The 18,098-nt window shown below is 39.5% G+C and overlaps 1 protein-coding gene across 3 annotated transcripts in view; it reads right to left on the minus strand.

Moving 5' to 3' along the window:
• Positions 1–1,135: 1,135 nt before the first annotated feature.
• TASP1 (taspase 1) overlaps positions 1,136–18,098 on the minus strand; it is a 253,042-nt gene continuing 236,079 nt past the window's right edge. For 2 of the 3 annotated variants that reach the window (XM_032859199.1, XM_032859198.1), the window contains exon 11: positions 1,137–2,096. In XM_032859199.1, coding sequence (XP_032715090.1) covers positions 2,004–2,096 — 93 coding nt within the window. In that variant the 3' untranslated portion in view covers positions 1,137–2,003. Of the gene's footprint in view, positions 2,097–18,098 lie in introns of all 3 variants that reach the window. The other variant, XM_032859197.1, reaches the window with a different exon arrangement.

The following is an 18,098-nucleotide window of genomic DNA, read 5'->3' on the forward strand; positions in this document are numbered from 1 at the left end:
ACTTACACCACCCATTATGTTTTTGCCTCCATGATTCTGTCACTTTTTTTTTTTGCCTCCTGGTTTGACACTATTCCTTAAATTAAAAAAAAAAAAAAATTAGGAATTGGAGAATAAAGCCTCTCTTACACTGACCAGTTTTTAAACTCTTCATAAAAGCGGTCTTAAACAAGCCCAAACTTTTAAATATGAGTAGAATAAAGTCAAAAGAAGATGAAAAGAAATGGCATTCCTGGTGAAGTAGGTCAGGTGATTTTCAGACTCCAAAGTGTCCTGATAGTTTTATGTGATCCAGTCCAGTTCCTCAAAAAACCCTGCCAACAGGTAACAGGTCTTTTTGAAAGCTTTTGAAGCCAAAGGCTCCCCACCAGCCAGCCCATCGCTTACTAAGTTCTCAGCCTCATTAAGAATGAGAAACAGATACCATGGCACCAACCTGTCTACAGGAACACAGCGAGACAAATGTAATTGCCTGTACAAGGAATATAAATCAGTAACTCCCAAATCATTCATATTTACACCCACTCCATTTTGGTTGTCTTTCCTTTATAATTTGGCCATACATCGATGTCGAGTGTATAATTTCATCTGGGGCTTTATCAGTTACTGCCCAGGGCCATGATTATATGGTGCAGGGAACTTCCTCTCCCTGAGGGAGACTATCTTTAGTATCTTCTTGATAGCCACTTCTTAGACACAAAATCAAAAGAAAAGTCTTGGTTTCCTTATGTGGCTCCAGAATCACTAAATATAACATTTAGAAACAATTTATCAACTGAAACTGTTGGGTTTTCAGCTGCCACTACAATTTTCCAAAGCAGGGAGTTCTTATTCCTCCCCTTTATGTTCTTTATCAACCTGCAATAAAAACTTTAGGATCTTGATACTGACCTCTCAATCATGAACAAAGCTCAACTTTCATCTTGTTAGTGTCCAGCCTAACTTGCATAAAGACTGGTTTTGAACTATCAGAACCATAGCAAAAGAAAAAATAAATAAATAAAGGTATGATTTCTGCAAGAAGTAACTTTTTACAAATAAAATAAAAAATGGCTCTCCAATCTAGGATTCAAAAGATAATTTATTAGTCTGAGAAGAGGAATCACACACTACACTCAGTAATACGCTTCTTTTATTTTTGTGCCTTTATCTTAAAAATATATTTAAACAAGAAACAAAGATAATATTGAATTTTCCCATAAATTTTGCTTTCTTATTTACAGTGTTACATTGTAAATAACATTCCATTATACACAAATTAAGGACTGTGCATTCCTGTATGCTCTCTTTACATATTCTCTCATAATATAGTACATATAGCTCGAAGATATGCAGTATTTAATTAAGCTTAGAAAAGCTTGAGGAAAGAAGTACAAACTTTATCAATAAGACTATTATTTAAAAAGGTTCTGACCTTAATTCTCTGCTAGATTGTTTCACTGAAACCATTCTTTGTTAAAGAAAAATGCCCCATATGAGGGATGAGAATAACAGTTTAAGTTAGCACAGGATCCACTTAAACTGGTTAACAAATAAAAACACTTTATCACTTAGTACTGTTATTAAATGGAGCACTACCACTGTCAACTCATTTAAACGAGATTTACTCTTCAGCTCAGACACATTACACCAACGACAGCTGGTACCTCTGTATGAAATCAAAAATGTTTCCTTTGCAACTTTAGGTTTTACTTGTAAACAGTAAAGCACACGTTTCGTAAAGGTGATTTAATCATTGCAGGTCTTAGGTGACACGATAAGGAGTTTGTATTTCATCGAGGGAGAAGCAACTGCACACACTGCACACACGCACACACACGCACACACTCAGGCCCGCAGGTCACCAAGCGCTAACTACAGCAGCACTAGTGTCGCGAGCGGTTCACGAGGCTGCAAGAGGGATTATAAAATGGCAAAGATAAAACATCCAACTTCAGTTTAAAACCCCCGAAATGCTCAGGCTCTGAAATGTCTCTTGGACGCTTCACGCTCGGCCTGAAGGGTCAGTTCACCGGGCTCTCCAGGCGGCAAACCCCACCTTCGATTGCCACGGACTGTCCGGCCACTGCACCAGGAGGGAGTCTTGAAATGTGAGTCTGCAGAGAGGGAGACAGGAGAGCATTAGAAGGGCCAACTGTGTCCTCCCATAAGTGACGAGGGCAGAGGAAGTACTAGAATGCCACAGCCTCTCTTTGCGTCTCAGGATCTCCAGACCGTGACGGTGGTGACTGTTCAGTGCAGAGAGATCCTGTTTGGTCAAATCTTGCAGGAGATGTTTAGTGAGCATCTACTACCTGCTAAACATAGCACTAGCAATGGCAAGTACAGAATGAACAAGATAGCAAAGGCTCCTGAGGGCACAGAACTTACATTTTCATCATATTCAGAACAGTAATTAATGGTTTTAAGGTCAATTTTATTGATCATATTCTAGTTCTCTGAAAAGCAATAATTTATATACATTTTGTCTTCCAAAGCAACTGAGAATACCTGATTCACATTTACGTTTTACTCCCTAAGGGATCGGAATAGATTGCAAAAATTCCAATAATTCAACAACCTCAAAAGTGAGGCAATGAGACTGAAAGAAAAATAGGAGCTTACAAAATAAGGTAAAGACAGGCATGAGATTAACACACAAACTCTCGCCTGACTTGTGTATCCATGATGGAGACAGCCTGCTGCCCCATCTCTCAGCTTCCTCTTTCCATAACCAGAGAGGTGGTTCATGTGTATCCAAAATCACAACAAACCAACTGCTCACAAGGGAACAACTATTCCTGGTACAAGGCCTGGGAACTATTTCTTTTACGGGGCTTTATACACAGAAGGTACCACGATTAGTGGGTGAGTGACGACATCAGTTGTACAACAAGGAGTTTTGTAGGGCTGAGTGTTAGCTTTACTCAAAGGACGCTGCCTCTGATAGAAAACAGTAAAAGCTGTTCCATAAGGAGTCAGGACAACGTCAGCCAGGAATTCCTTTTTTTGATGATCTGGCTTAATCCAGGGATAGATAAATGCTGGGAGCTTCTAAGAAGAACAGAAGGACTGCATATCCCTTAGGTAATCCTCTCTAGTGGACAAGCCTAGAGTGGGAATGACGTCCTCTCATGCAACCAAATATGAAACGAGCCTATGTTTTAGGTGGAATGACAGCTAGCTAACTGATTTGTAGTTTGAGGGTAGACAGTATTCTTGAACCTCAATCCCCAAGTCCTGTTAGAGGAACTGACATAAGTCAAGAATTTGGAAAGTTCTAGAGAATAGCAAACATTTTATGGGCACTGAGTTTTTCCATGTGCAAGGCAGGAAGCAACCTGTAACCTACAAGGGTGAGGTCTGTTGCCTCAGGTAGCGAGCTGGGTGAGGCAGTCTCTGTGGTATCTCCTGGGATATAAGTACCAGTGAGTTCACTCACAAGGCTCATGGTTTTGGGAACTGTGTCCCAGAATCTGGGCTCATTATTACATCTGACGGCCAAACTTGGATCTCACCATATGGAAATATTGCACCTGAGGAATCCACAGTAGAAAAGCTGTGGCTCTTTTGTTTCTTGTGATACATCATTAACCTAGCAGGAGTTAGAACAGAGTGCATTGTTTAATTCCGCTACCCAGCAGTCTTTGTCACATCAGGCACAAGAATCTTAATTCTCACAATTCCCAGGGCTCAATGTTGATGGAGCTGTTGTTCTTCCAGGAATTCCTTAACATGAGGCAAAAGAGAATTTTTCCCCCAGGTATCATTCATCAGTTGTTTTTTTTTTTTTTTTTTTAATTCTTCTAAACAGACAAAAAAATCCCTGAAAGAGTAGAAGTCCCTCAGTCAATTTCATTCCTAATCTCATCCTCTTTGGTCATGAACACAGTCATGCAGCTATGACAGGGATCAAGAATGAGGCAAAACCCTGGTGGAAAACAGGATGGGAGTTCCCAGAAGAAGTAAACATAAAATTACCATATCATCCAACAATTCCACTTATGGATATATACCCCAAACAAGTGAAAGCAGGGACACAATAGTCAAAAGGTGGAAACAACCCAAGAGTTCATAAACAAAATGTAATGTAATATTATTTGGAATATTATTTGACCCTAAAAAGGAAGGAAATAATAATATTATTTGGAATATTATTTGACCCTAAAAATGAAGGAAACTCTGACACATGCTACAACATGAATGAACTTTGAAGATATTATGCTAAGTGAAATAAGCCAAGTACAAAAAAACAAATATTGTAGAGTTCCACTTACATGAGGTATTAGTTAAGTTCATAGAGACAGGAAATAGGATGGTGGCTGCCAGGCGCTGGGGGAGAGGGAATGGACAGTACCGTTTAGTGGGTATAAATTTTCAGTCTGAGAAGATGAGAAAGTTCTGGAGATGGATGGTGGTGATGGTTACACAACAATATGAATGTACTAAATGCCACTGAACTCTGCATTCAAAAATGGTTAACATGGTAAATTTCGTTATGCATATTTTACCATAATAATAATAAAGAAAAAAGAATAAAGCAGAAATGACAATTTCCTACCCAGTGGAGAATAATACTCCATATGATAATATTAAGAAAAAAGGCTAGCTGGGAATGAATCTACAAGGCAGATCCCCATAGAAGAAACATTAACACCATCAGGTTCTGTTCACAAATAGGTTGGCATTGTCCAATCAGGTCTGTTAAAATATCTGTCCCCTAAGAGAAAAGCTCAAAGGGAAATCTGTCTTCATGTTTCCCAGAGATACAGGGAGAGTCCAGTGGGACCTCCTGGCAGGCCCGGTGGTCCAGGCATCAGAGAATAAATTAATTGTTTAAAGTTCAAAGAGTGAACATATGTCCAAGCAGATGGTCTGCAACTTGACCGGGGGATGTTGGTCTTAAGGCAACTGATTTCCTGCTAACCAAGGAAAAGACTGGAGCTAAAAGGAAGAAATTCTTGCCCTATAGACTAGGAGACCTGATAGCAATCCCTTGAGATTTACAAAAACACAGATGGCCAATTCAAACTTATCTCTGACACTCCCCCCACCAGGTTTATGATAGAAGAACATCTAAATAAACCAAGCTAAACTACAAAGCATCAAGGAGAATTAGGAAGGAAAAGAAAAAGGATTGCAAAAGATGACAGAGGTCTTGAGATAGCTGTTAACAGTACATGGACAAAATATTTTGAAAATGCACTGAGATTATAAAATTTGCTATTTATGTAAGACAGAAATGCTCAACTAGACAAACTAGTTAAGATTAACTTCTCAGGGTTACCTCTTTCCCAAATCATCATCTAGTCAAGAGGGATTTTGTAATTACAAAACCCACTGGGGTCATCTTGGTGTTGAAAGTAATAAAATGGTTGACTATCTGTCCGAATGACAGTACTTCCCCAGTTTCACCCATCAATATGATCTTCTGACTCATCAGAAAATAAGTGCCCTTGGTCTGAAAACATTTGATCCAGAATGTATTTGAAGCTTTCTGTGTGTCAATGGAGCATCAAATCACATTTTAAACAGTGGGAGCTGTTTAAGAGAATGTTTTATACAAGTATTCATCTTGAAATGTTCTTTTGACATGTGGATTGGAATTCCTCTTGTAGCTAAAAAGAGACCATTTTCTACAATGAACTTATATGTCAGCACTGAAAAGTGCAATAAAGTATTTTACATTGTCTAAGTACTGTGTAGACTCTTGGGTACCCTATAAGCATTAAGAACTTAACAAGGTATCTTAAAACCATTTAAATGCAAGTGTACTTTTAGGAAAATTTATAACTAATGATAAATAGCACATAAAAATCAACATGAAATAGCAGTAATGAGTTCATTTTGGGTGGTTTTCCTCTACTTCTTGTTGCATGCCCCACTCTCTAACCATGATTCCATGTCATTTTCTGGTTCTTTCTCAAGTAAAGACTTCCTTGACAGGATTCCTAACTCAGTCTAGAAGCTCTTCTTCTAGCTCTTATGGCACCCAGCTGAGCACTTCTTGTCCTGTTATGTAACTGTCTTGGTCTTGGTCTGCTTTGAATTTTTAGCCTCTATAAGTGAAAGTCAGTAGGAGGCAGGAGCTGGTCTTACACAGGACTCTGTATTTTTTGCACTTGTCAAAGTGCTTGACCCAGAAGGCACACTCTGGAAATGCTGAGTGAAATGACTAAAACACACTCTCAAGGGGCTATACTTATGAATGCATAAAGAATCTCAAGTGTTTTAACTAGTATAACCAACTAGCTTGATTAAAAAGTCAAACTAGTTTGTCATAGCAGATTCTTTTTTTTTTTTTAAGATTTTATTTATTTATTTGACAGAGATCACAAGCAGGCAGAGAGGCAGGCAGACAGAGAGGAGGAAGCAGGCTCCCTGCTGAGCAGAGAGCCCGATGCAGGGCTCAATCCCAGGACCCTGAGATCATGACCTGAGCCTAAGGCAGCGGCTTAACACACTGAGCCACCCAGGCGCCCCCACAGCAGATTCTTTTAAATAGACATTTTTTTTTAAAGTATAGACAAACTTTTCCATTTTCCAAGTGGTTGTGTTTAGAACAGTGATGGAGCTCTAGAGTTCTCAGATGTTAACAGCTCCACACTAGTGGAACTCACTGCCTTACACATAAAATTCTCTGCTTTCTTGTGAATTCCCTGACCGACACACAAAGATCCTTGAAGTTAATATTCCTTGAAGAATTATCCACTTATAAATTAAACTAACTCAAAGCCAATATTCTTGGGCCTATATCTTGTTATAAAATCAAGTACATTATATAATAACAAATTTAGTCTAAGATTTTAAAAAGAGAAAGTTAAAGACAAAAATCACAGAAATTATATAATCCCTTGATGTACTAATCACAATCTAAGTAGTAGCTGAGACTTCCTATCATTCATATTTATGTCTTTAAATCTCTTAAGACCACCTTAGTGACTGTTCTTTTGTGGTTTCCAAGAAAGCTTGAAGCACACGATTTAATTTTAAAAGTCTCAAAGCCTTTATTTAGTGGTTGTATTTTAATTCATCTTTTCCACTCTTAGGAGAATTGTTGAGATCTGCCATAAGAGTCAAGGGAAGAGTCTCTTAAACAAATTATTATCCTCCTTTGGTGGGGTCAGGAAAATAAAATCTGGACAGACATGGTCCAAAAAAAGATCTTGGAAATATTTTATTCATTGGTTTCATAATTCTGAGGGTTTGGTTTTCTGTGTTTTAAAAATAGATCTTAAAGCAAGATAGTACTGTCAAAGCAATACAGGCATTTACAAATAGAACAAATAACATTGAGGAAACATTCCACATAGAGAGACTTAAGAAACAATATTTCAAAACACATAGGAGGTGTTTTCATCCACCAAAACCTTTTGAAGTACATATAATATATAACATATCATGTCTAATTCTAAAGTTAATCTATGAGGCAGTTTATCACAATGGCAATGTGCATGGTTTACACATTCAGAGCATCTTGGGTGCTGGGGCATTTCCTCTTCTTCCTTGACACACTGAGGGACTACATTTCTCAGCTGCCTTTCAGGTAGGTGTGGCTATGTGACTGAATCAGGCCAGTAGACTAGAGTACTCCGTGCCATTACCAGCCCTGGCAGAAAATCTTCTTATGCACCATTCTCCATGCTCTCTCTTTGACGACCTTGAGGCTCATGTGCTATAAGGAGCCTCAGACTCTGGTTCACAGCCTGGAGGAGAGCCTGTTGCTAATCACAAGCCCCAATTTGGATTTTATGGGAATTAGAAACACACTTCTTACCATGTTTGAGCAACTATACACTTTGGAGTTTCCTTCTTAGAGCAGCTAGTGCTATCTCGAACCAGTAATAGTTCAATACAGGCCTCTGTGCTTTCTAGCTGTGTAACCTCTGTTGGATACATAACTTCCTAGGGCCCCATCTTTAAAATGAATATAATAATAGCATTTATGATCAGGTTGATAAGGATGACATGAGATATTGCATGCAATCAAAATGTGTCAATTAATGTAAGATTATCATTATTTAAATAAATACAAAACCATAGAATAAAACATCATACAGCACAATCTCTATTGTAGATTATTGGATATCCAAGAATTGGAAAATTCTATTTTAAAAGTTAGATAGTCTCCAAAAATAGAATGTGGTATTTTAAAGAAAAATTAGCTGCATGCTAACAGGTAAGTTTCAAGAAAATGGACATTTTAGATCAGTATTTTTGATGGTGCTATTTTGCTGCTACAGATAAAATAATTAACAATTGCTGAGTATTTAGTAACTGCTAGCATTTGTGTATATCTGCTTGCTATATAACTCATCTTCTAAGGTTCAAAAACAGTGAACATATATGGGTGCTACAGAGAAAACCAAATGGCAGAATACTGGCAAAATGCCATCTAAGAACATGAGGGATTGTAGGGAAGACAAGTACAACCACATAAAATGATTAGAAAATTATTAACAAAAGCACATAACCATGTCCTATAAGGGTAGAGTACTCCAAAGTGTGTTTTCTGACACCCCAAGCAATTAACTCTGTTCTGCCAATACTGATAAGGGGCCCTACAGCTGAACTCAGTGCTGACACTGTCTACCAGGTGATAGTGTCAGATCCATAAGTTAAGGGCTCGGTCCCACAAGACTGCTGCTCCTTCCCAATCCAGACACCAATCACAAGTCCACGGTGGTGGACATACCCACAATAAATGGCAAGTTCCCATGACCTCTCTTCAAGTTTGCTAATTTGTTAGAGTGGCTCACAGAACTCAAGAAAATAGTTTACTCACTAAATTACTGTTTTTTTGTAAAAGTATATAATTCAGGAGCAGCCAGATGGAAGAGATGCCTAGAGCAAGGTAGCTGGGAAGAAGCTCAGAGTTTCCATGCCTTTCCCAGACATGCCATTGTCCTGGCACCTCCACGTGTTCACCTTCTCTACCCCACTGGGTTTTTCTGGAGGCTTTATTACATAGGATGACTGACTAAAATCACTGGCTATTGGTGACTCAATCTTCAGTCCCTCACCTCTCCCTGGACATTGGGGGATCGGGCTGAAGTTCCTAATCTTAACCACATGGTTGGCTCCCCTGGCAAGCAACCCCCATTTTTAGGTTACCCTGGGGTTTTCCAAAAGTCACCTCGTTAACATAAGCTCAGGTGTGGCTGAAAGGGCCTTGTCATGAATAATGAGACAGCCATTTCACCTTTATGGATGTAACTCAATTTTAGGAACTGAGGACAGAAGACCAAATATTATAATAAAATGTGATCCCACTGCTCTTACTGCTTGTGATGTTCAAGGGTTTTGAGAGCTGTGAGTCAGGAACCATGAAGGAAGATCAAAAATACATTTCTTACGATAAATCACAATATCACAGATACCGAACCACAAGTGTCAGAGGAAGTCAGGAGTGAGAAAATAGATGCAGATCAAAGAATTGAGGAAGACATTCCAGAGGCCCTGGCACCGGAAGACAAGAAGAACAGGAGGGCAGAGGGACACAAAAATGACATGCTGGACTTTAGTAAGGGAGAGCTGCCAGGTTTATTTGGTTTGACCCACACAGTTTTCCAACTGTTAAAAAAAGAAAATATTTTTAAATGGAGAAGTTATATAAAAGCATCTTGATTCCTAGCTTCTCTTGAAAAATTTGGCAACCCTTGATTCCTTCACTGGGGTGAAGTAGTAGCTACCTTCTTAAAGTCCGTCTTTGGCAAGAATTTTCTACAGGTGGGGCTGTGTTCTTCCTGCAGCGTGTGTTCAGAAGGCACCCAGTATCTTGTGATCCTCTTTCTGTGGATTTGATCCACTGGGTTCAGGTGGTGACAGCCTGATCCTTCCATAGGAAATTCCCCCATCAACCTTTGCCCAGTGGTTTTAGTGGCAACTGATAATCATTGCTTAGACCCCTTATTTCATGAGGGATTTCCCAAAGGGTGGTTTCCTGTCATTCTCACTATATTAAGAGCTGAAATTCTACTATGAAGAACTTTCTCTCAACTTTTTGGTATTCCAAAACAAAGTTTATATATGAAAGGAGGATAAGTACTTGATTTTTCCACAGCCTTTTGGAGGTACAAATAATAAACCTCCAAAAGCACCCAATCATCACCCCTCATCATTTTTGTGGTGTTAAGAAGAGGGAACATGGTTGAGGGGGTAGGGATAGAAAGAGAAGGCACAGCATTTTACTTCTTCATTCATATCAGCTAAAGGCCAATTCTTCTACATTTTATTTAAAAAAGAGAGAGGCAGAAACAAAAGAAATATAAGAGCTACTTCCAAACTGCCAATGCAAAAGAAAACTGCATATCTGGCTGGACTGGTTTGCTAGCTCTGCTCTGGATGACTTATCAGTACACATCTTCTTTAACTCAAATATAGTACCTTATAGAATGAACTGGCTCCTTCTGGACTGACATTTATAAAATAAGTGTTGCAGCCAGTTAAAATGGTAAAGTTTGCTCAAGTTCAATCTGACTATTTAGCAGAAAGTTCTTTCATCAAGGTGAACTAGGTGTTAAGATAGTATATGAGTCTGCTAAGGCTTCCCTAACAAAATACCTCAGGCTGGGTGGCTTGAACAACATCAGTTTATTTTCTCACAGATGAAGATTATCAGTAGGTTTGGTTTTTCTGAGGCCCCTCTCCTTGGTTTACAGGTGGTCTCTTCTCTATCTGTGCATCCTTAGTGTCTCTTCCTCTACTGATAAGGACCCAAGTCCTACTGAACTAGGGCCCCACCGTTAGGTTCATTTACCTTAATCACCTCATTAAAGGCCCTGCCTCCTCACATAGCCACATTCCCTGTTAAGGCTTCAAGATATGAATTTGGGCGGTGGGGGTGGGAACACACTTCAGTCTATAATAGGACCAGTGCATAACAGATACACATCTTAAAGTGATAGAGTAAAATCCAACAACACCCCATATGTTCTCATCTCCATTAGTTCTCTGAGCTGAACTCCTCCTGCTCTCCCCACTTGGGTCCTTTCCCTCCACTTGCCTCCTTGCTGTTACACAACCACACAGCACACCCCAGCCTGAAGGCCATTATAGGTGCTATTCTCACTGCCCAGAAAGCTCTTCCACCCAGTGTCCCTGTGGCTCCCTTGTTCAACCCTACCAGATCTGTACTCCAAATCCACCTATTCAGGAAGTTACACTGGCCACTGGCCCTGAATCTCACTACCTCTCTGCCTCAAGGGTTCCTTTGTCCTTAACTGCTATCTAACCAGCCATTTATTTTACTCCTTTATCTTATTCATTGCTTGTCTCCCCCACTGGGACATAAACTCCATGAGGGCAGGGAGTTTACCGGTTTGTTTGTTGCTTTTCCCTCCGTTCCTAAAAGAATAGTCTGGCATATGGTAGAGGGGTTCAGTATATTTGGTAAACAAATAAAGGACTTTTTATTTTTTAATGAGGGTTGGGAAACAAAAGAAGCAAACTGCAAATTAGATATCTTATATTTCTTAATTTTTTAAAAAAGATTTTATTTATTATTTATTTGACAGAGATCACAAGTAGGCAGAGAGGCAGGCAGAGCGAGAGGAAGGGAAGCAGGCTTCCCACTGAGCAGAGAGCCCAATGCAAGGCTCGATCCTGAGATCATGACCTCAGCGGAAGGCAGAGGTTTAACCCACTGAGCAACCCAGGCGCCCCTATATTTCTTAATTTTATATTTTAGTTTTTGATTATAGTTTATGTTATACATTTGTAATGATATTTATGTAAATGAAACAGTCAAAATGATATTGAAGTTGTGGACCTTAAAAAAAAGTCTGAAAATAAAAGCCTGCGTATTTCCCAAGACTGACACAGTATGATCCAACAGATTCTGTTCATTCATTTACACCAGCATCACACGTCAACACACATCTCCTCCTGTAGAAAGAGATCAATGCAGACATCAGCTACCTAAATGGTGGTCAAATGAGGGCTGTGTGCCTTGTGTGTCTCTTACATCAGGCCACATTAATAAAATTTTAATGAAGTCAGCATGAGGAGGAATATAGAAAGCACTAGAGCAACCTTGTTTGCATGAGTATTTTCCCTTCTGGAAAGCAGGACTCTAGTGAGACATCAGTGCCTCCTGCTCAATCTCCCATTATCAGGCGCACTTAAAGAGACAAATATTCTTTTTCTCTACCATTCTCCTTTCTCCAGTTAATTCTGCCTTACTTTCAAACTGCTGAGTCCTCGGTCACATATTTTTCCATCCACTAACAGTGTCACATGAATTTTCTTAATATACTATGGAATAATGTGTCTACATCATAGAATACAGACCCATTTAGCTGCAGGCTAGGTTTGTCTTCTGTATTTATCACTGTGCTACTTAAGGCATGGCAATTTGGTACTGTGAGGTGGCTCTGTTGGCTGAACATATCTTATGTCCTTACATAAGGACATTCTTACCTGATGTGATAATAGTCACTCTGTGCTTTCTTTTACTGGCACAAATGTGATAGACCTTAAATGACCGATTCCAGGGAGAAGGGCAGGGGAAGTGTGTCTGGTTGGCTTTTATTGCTTTGTTTCTATTATGGGCATTTCTCCCCCTTAATGAGTGAGTCAGGAGACACCACCACCCCCAACCTTTTCCCAGAAGTTCCCTGCCCACTGCTTTCAAGAGCTGTCTTTCAAGGAGATACAACTTGTGAATAAGTATATTCTGAGCATTCTTTGTGTGTGGCATTAAACCTTGGAATGTAGTTTACTGCTCTAAAAATAGTTTGGTCTTTAGACTTCATCCTGAAAGCAGATGTCCTCAAGCAGTTGATAGTGTCACATGAACCTGTTTAACACCGTCCAGAATAATGTTTATGTTTTATAGACCAAAAACCAATCTACCTACAGGTTATAAGATCTGCTGCTCACTTCCTAAGCCTCTGTGATAGTGGGCAAGTCAGTGAAGTCTCTTGAGTTATAAAATGAGGGCTTTGGGGTTAGATTATCTCTAGAGCTGCCCCCCAAGTTTTAACATTCTTTGGTGCTGACTTCATTTAGCTTGTGTATACATTGCTAATGAATCAAAAAACGAGTGTTTTATTTCTATTCCATCATTGTCTTTCACTAAAAGTAATAAATAGGCCAGAGCAATTTCAAGATGTAATTCCCAAGTTTAACCTAACAAATCAGAAATATCAACAGAATGAGGAATGAATGCCATATGTTAGTCATTTTACTGTATGTCACCCTACCTAGTTTTCCACATTTAAAACAAGGATACCATAAAAGATCCAATGGTGAATGTGGACAAAACACAAAGACAGCATTATATTAAATTGCATTGTGTACTGAGACAAGGCTACAAAGAGGGAAAATGTCTATTGTTCTCACATTTAAATATCATACCTTAAAATGCTGTCTGATGAGAACAGCATGTTGTTCCAGTCTCAAGGCAACTTTTGTTACTTCTTGTACCATGCAGAGGATACCACACTTCACAGGCAATATCGGACAAGATTACCCTCCTATTTTTAACTTAAAAGCCCTTTTTGAAGGCATCCACATAAACATGGCAGGTCTCACAGTACCTATTACACCATCACTCACATAGAGAATTATCATGAGCATTCCATTTTGCTAAAGGTGATAAAAGGTCTCCATGATTTAGCAAATATTTATTCTGCACTTCTTACAAGGAAACAGAAGAATGAAACACACATGGATCTTGCTCTGAAGGCAATTATGTCTTTGTAGGATACAGAAACTAGTTCTTTGTGAACCTAGTTCCTTATAACATCTTAATAAAAATACCAAGCCACTATATTTGCATAATACTTTAATTTTCACAGTGCTTTTGCATCCTCAAAATACTATGCCAGGTAGAAAGATGTATACTATACCTGTATTTCAGGTGGAAAAAAGCAAGGCTCAGAATGGTTATGTGGTTTGCTTACGGTCACGGATGAAGTGGAAAAACTGAGACTTGAATGAAAGCCTATGGACTCCAAATTTAGGGTTCTCTTTACTCCCACAAAGCCTTGCTATAAGGATTCTAAATCTAGCTCTGTTAAGAGACACACCTCTCACTGCAGGAGGCTTATGACTATGTCGTCTCCCAGGATGAAATACAGCTTGCACAGAAAAGTTATTGCCATAAATTTTACCAACAAGTTTCAGGATGATTCTGGAATTCAGAGAACTGGGTCTGAGCCTTAACTTTGCTGCTGATAAACTAGATAGTGTCAGGACTGAGAGGTTACTGGCTCTCTGGGCTTCAGCCTCTTTGTTGGTAAAGATGAAAAATTTAATTCAATTATATTCAGGATTCTTTCTGATTCTAACATTCTACATAGTTTTGTACTAGAAAGCCACTCTAAATGTTTGAATAAGTGTTTTCCAAAACAACCCACATCTAAATTTTCCTAAAACTTAGGTTATAGATTTTTAAATAGCTCCTCTAAAAACTAATTAAAATCCCAATTGGTTCTGGGACTTTGTAGCACCTTCTCCTTAGACCCAGCCTAATGCTGAGGGGTGTTCTTAGAGGGTAGTTTTATGACTACCTACTGAGACCCACTACACATCAGAATATCTGAGGTTGGGGCCTAGGAGGCTAGATGTTCACCCCATCCCCATCTCCGCAGAGCAAAACCTGTTCCTAGACTACCTCTTGGATAAGTAGGTTGGCAGGCAGGAAGAAAGGTCCAGGATAAGTCATGCAGACTAAATGTAACTACACATCTGATACCACAATGTTAATGCATACATACTCAGGCTGTAGAGGCCTTTTATACCTTCTACTCCGATTTTTAAAAATTTCTTTACTCTTTTTTTTTCAAATGTTTTAAGAGAAACATGTACTGCTTTTATACTAAAAATTGTTTTTTTTTTTAAAGACTTTATTTATTTGACAGAAATCACAAGTAGGCAGAGAGGCAGGTAGAGAGAGAGAGGAGGAAGCAGGCTCCCCGCTGAGCAGAGAGCCCGATGCGATGAGGGGCTCGATCCTAGGACCCTGAGATCATGACCTGAGCCAAAGGCAGAGGCTTTAATCCACTGAGCCACCCAGGCGCCCCTAAAAGAATAAACCAATATATGCGATTTCATGTATTCTACATAATCACAGTTGTGTGTAAAAAAAAAAAAAAAATCACAGCTGCAAAAACAGAAGGAAATATACCAAAATGTGAACAGCAGTGAATGTGGGGGTAGCTTGCAGCATTCCAGAAGGATACACTCAGGGCTGGGGCTGGTTTTTTTTTTTTTTTTCCTTCCCATTATTTTCCTGCATCTTCTTAATTATGTAGTATGGTGATTTAGTTAGTGTTTAATGCAGCAATACAATATGTAAATTAATCCATGTCCTTTTATTACTGTTTTAGATTCATTCTGGAAGGTGTGACTGTGTCCCCCACTCTACTTCCTAGCACTGCTCAAAAGGAATGAATGAAATAACTGTAATGTCCACACAGGACCCAGCAATCGCACCTGGCTAGATCACTCTCTTCTCCTTGGAACACCTTTTTCTCTTGGCTTTAGGAAACCATATTCACCTGGGTCTCCTCAAACTCTATGTCCACAACTTTTCAGTCTCCCTTGCAGGTTCCTCCTCCAGTCACCAACTTATATATGTGGTAGTTCCCCAGGAATCAGGCCTCCTTTCTTCTATCTGTGTTCACTCCCTTGAGGATCTCAACTGGTTTTAGAGTTTTAAAAAAGCATTCATATGCTGAGACTCCCAAATATCTATCTCCAGCTTAGGCTTCTCCAGACGAGTAAGTGGTTAGAAGCTGGGTTCTCGAGTTCAGATTGTCATGCCTGAATCTTAGTTCCACCTCTTTGTAGCTGTGTGACCTCAGGCAAATAATGTGGTGTCTCAGATATTTCTTCTCTGAGGGGCTAATGGTGGCATGAGGTGCTGAGCTAAGAGGAGAGGAACTAGCTGAGTTCTGCAGGCCCAGTGGAAGGGGTTTACCTGCAGTTCTGTAGGGGGTTGCTCTGGGCCACCAAATCCTTGGTAAAAACAACCCAGTGGCCTCTTAGAGAACCTGGTAGGGAAGTCTCAACATCCTGATGATTTATACTGGGTAAAAATCCAAAATGTCAGTTACAGTCTTCCACTTGGTAAGCTGCCAGGTAACACAGATTTTACCATTGCTTGAAAAGAGCATCTTGTATTTGAAACAAAATGAAAGACTAATGTTTAAACTATTATAAAGAGTGAAACTACTATTTGTGTAATGGACTATTTCCTGAGAATATCAGTCGATCTGTCAGTGAGGAATTTGGGAGGGGTACAAATGAAAACCACCAACAAACCCTTTGAAGAAAGTTCTCCTTGTCAAAACCATCTGCTTCCTGACTTCTTATTGATCTGACCCATGTAATGCCAAAGAACTAACTGCAAAGGCATTAAGACCTAGACAGAAGTATTTCCCAAGCTGAACTCCTGCTGCATCCTGTGAGATGCTCTCTGAAAAAAAAGGAGCACAGTTAAATGTCAGGGAAATGGTACAAACTTATTGTTCAACCCAGTCTACTCTAAAAGAGCAAGATAGGCATGTGAACACTTAATGGTTCAGACACCCTTCTAAGAGGGAGCAAAATACATGACCCCAAAATATGCCACTTCTGCATGTGGATTATTTTGATCTGGTAACTGAGACCCAACAGAATCAAGAAAATTTTGAGAACTTTAACCACCTAAAAGAACTTAGATAGGAGGCCTGGCCAGAAAGAGAGCCATTACTGGGGATAATTTTGTATCTGGAAGGCCTATCTGTAGGGAAAGGCAAACATCTAATTACCAAACATTGGCTCACAGTAAGAATATTGTGAATTACCCTCCTCCCCTTGGAATTCCCAGGCCCCTGTTCCATTTCTTAGCTCAGGATGGCATACAAGCCTTAAGTGACTCACTTGTCCTTGTGTCTCAATGTTTGTTTGTTTGGTTGTTTTTAAAGATTTTATTTATTTATTTGACAGACAGAGATCACAAGTAGGCAGAGAGGCAGGCAGAGAGAGAGGAAGGGAAGCAGGCTCCCCGCTGAGCAGAGAGCCCGATGCGGGGCTCGATCCCAGGACTCTGGGATCATGACTTGAGCCGAAGGCAGAGGCTTTAACCCACCGAGCCACCCAAGAGCCCTTCAATGTTTTTTTAATGGGATTCCTATATGTACATAACTAAATTTGCTTTTCTCCTGTTAATCTGTTTTATGTCAATTTAATTAACAGACCGGCCAAAAGAACCTAGAAGGACAGAGACAAAATTTTCCTCCCCTACATTTCAATAAAGAATTGTGTGTGACTCTTTACACCAGCTCATCCCAAGTATTAACTCCTTCCTTTAATTCCAGCCACACTCAAACTACTAAAAAGAGTGTGCCCTTATTTTACTTTAATGCTGAAACCTCAGCTACTTTTGCTGGTTCTTCCTCACCTCACCATCCACTAAATGTTAGGAAACCTTATGGCTCAATAGTTGGGACAACTTTTTTCTGCTCATTTTATAGAAATGTATCTGTGAAATGTTTTGGACATAAAGTGTAGCATCTGGTTACACTGGAGAAAGAGGAAAGAATAATAACTCTCTAGACCTACTCCTCCTACAGTTACCATTTCACTTCTTTACTTCCATTTACAGTAAAGTTCTTCAAAAGACTTGTCTGTACTTATTACCTCAAAATTTTTGAGTCCCTTCTGTTCTCTCTGTAAATGCTCTACAATCAGGTTTTTGCTTCAGCCACTCCAGTGAAACAGCTCATATCAAGGTAAGTAAGCAATGCCTTCCAGTGCTAATAAATCTAATGGTCTGTCCTCAGACCTAACTCCATGGTACAAGACTACTGCATCTGATAAAGTTGGTCACCCTCCTCTCCTTGAAATACTTTCCTTCCTTGGTTTCTAAAACAACACATTCATGTTGTTCTCCAACCTCTAGGCCATTTCACAGTTTTCTTTGGTGGCTCCTCATTTCCCAAATTTATAAACATGAGTGATCCTCAGGACTCTTCTCTTGTCTGTGTTCACTCACTTGGTGATCTCATTCAGCCTTTTAGTTTGAAAAGGCATTTATATGCTGAGATTCCCAAGTATACAGCTCTAGCTTAGTCCTCTCTCCTGACATATATATCCAACTATCTGAGGGCATCTCAATAGGGACATAT

The sequence above is a fragment of the Lontra canadensis genome, unplaced genomic scaffold, assembly GCF_010015895.1.
Source record: "Lontra canadensis isolate GAN:19392208 unplaced genomic scaffold, GSC_riverotter_1.0 scaffold16, whole genome shotgun sequence".
Taxonomy (NCBI): Eukaryota; Metazoa; Chordata; class Mammalia; order Carnivora; family Mustelidae; genus Lontra; species Lontra canadensis.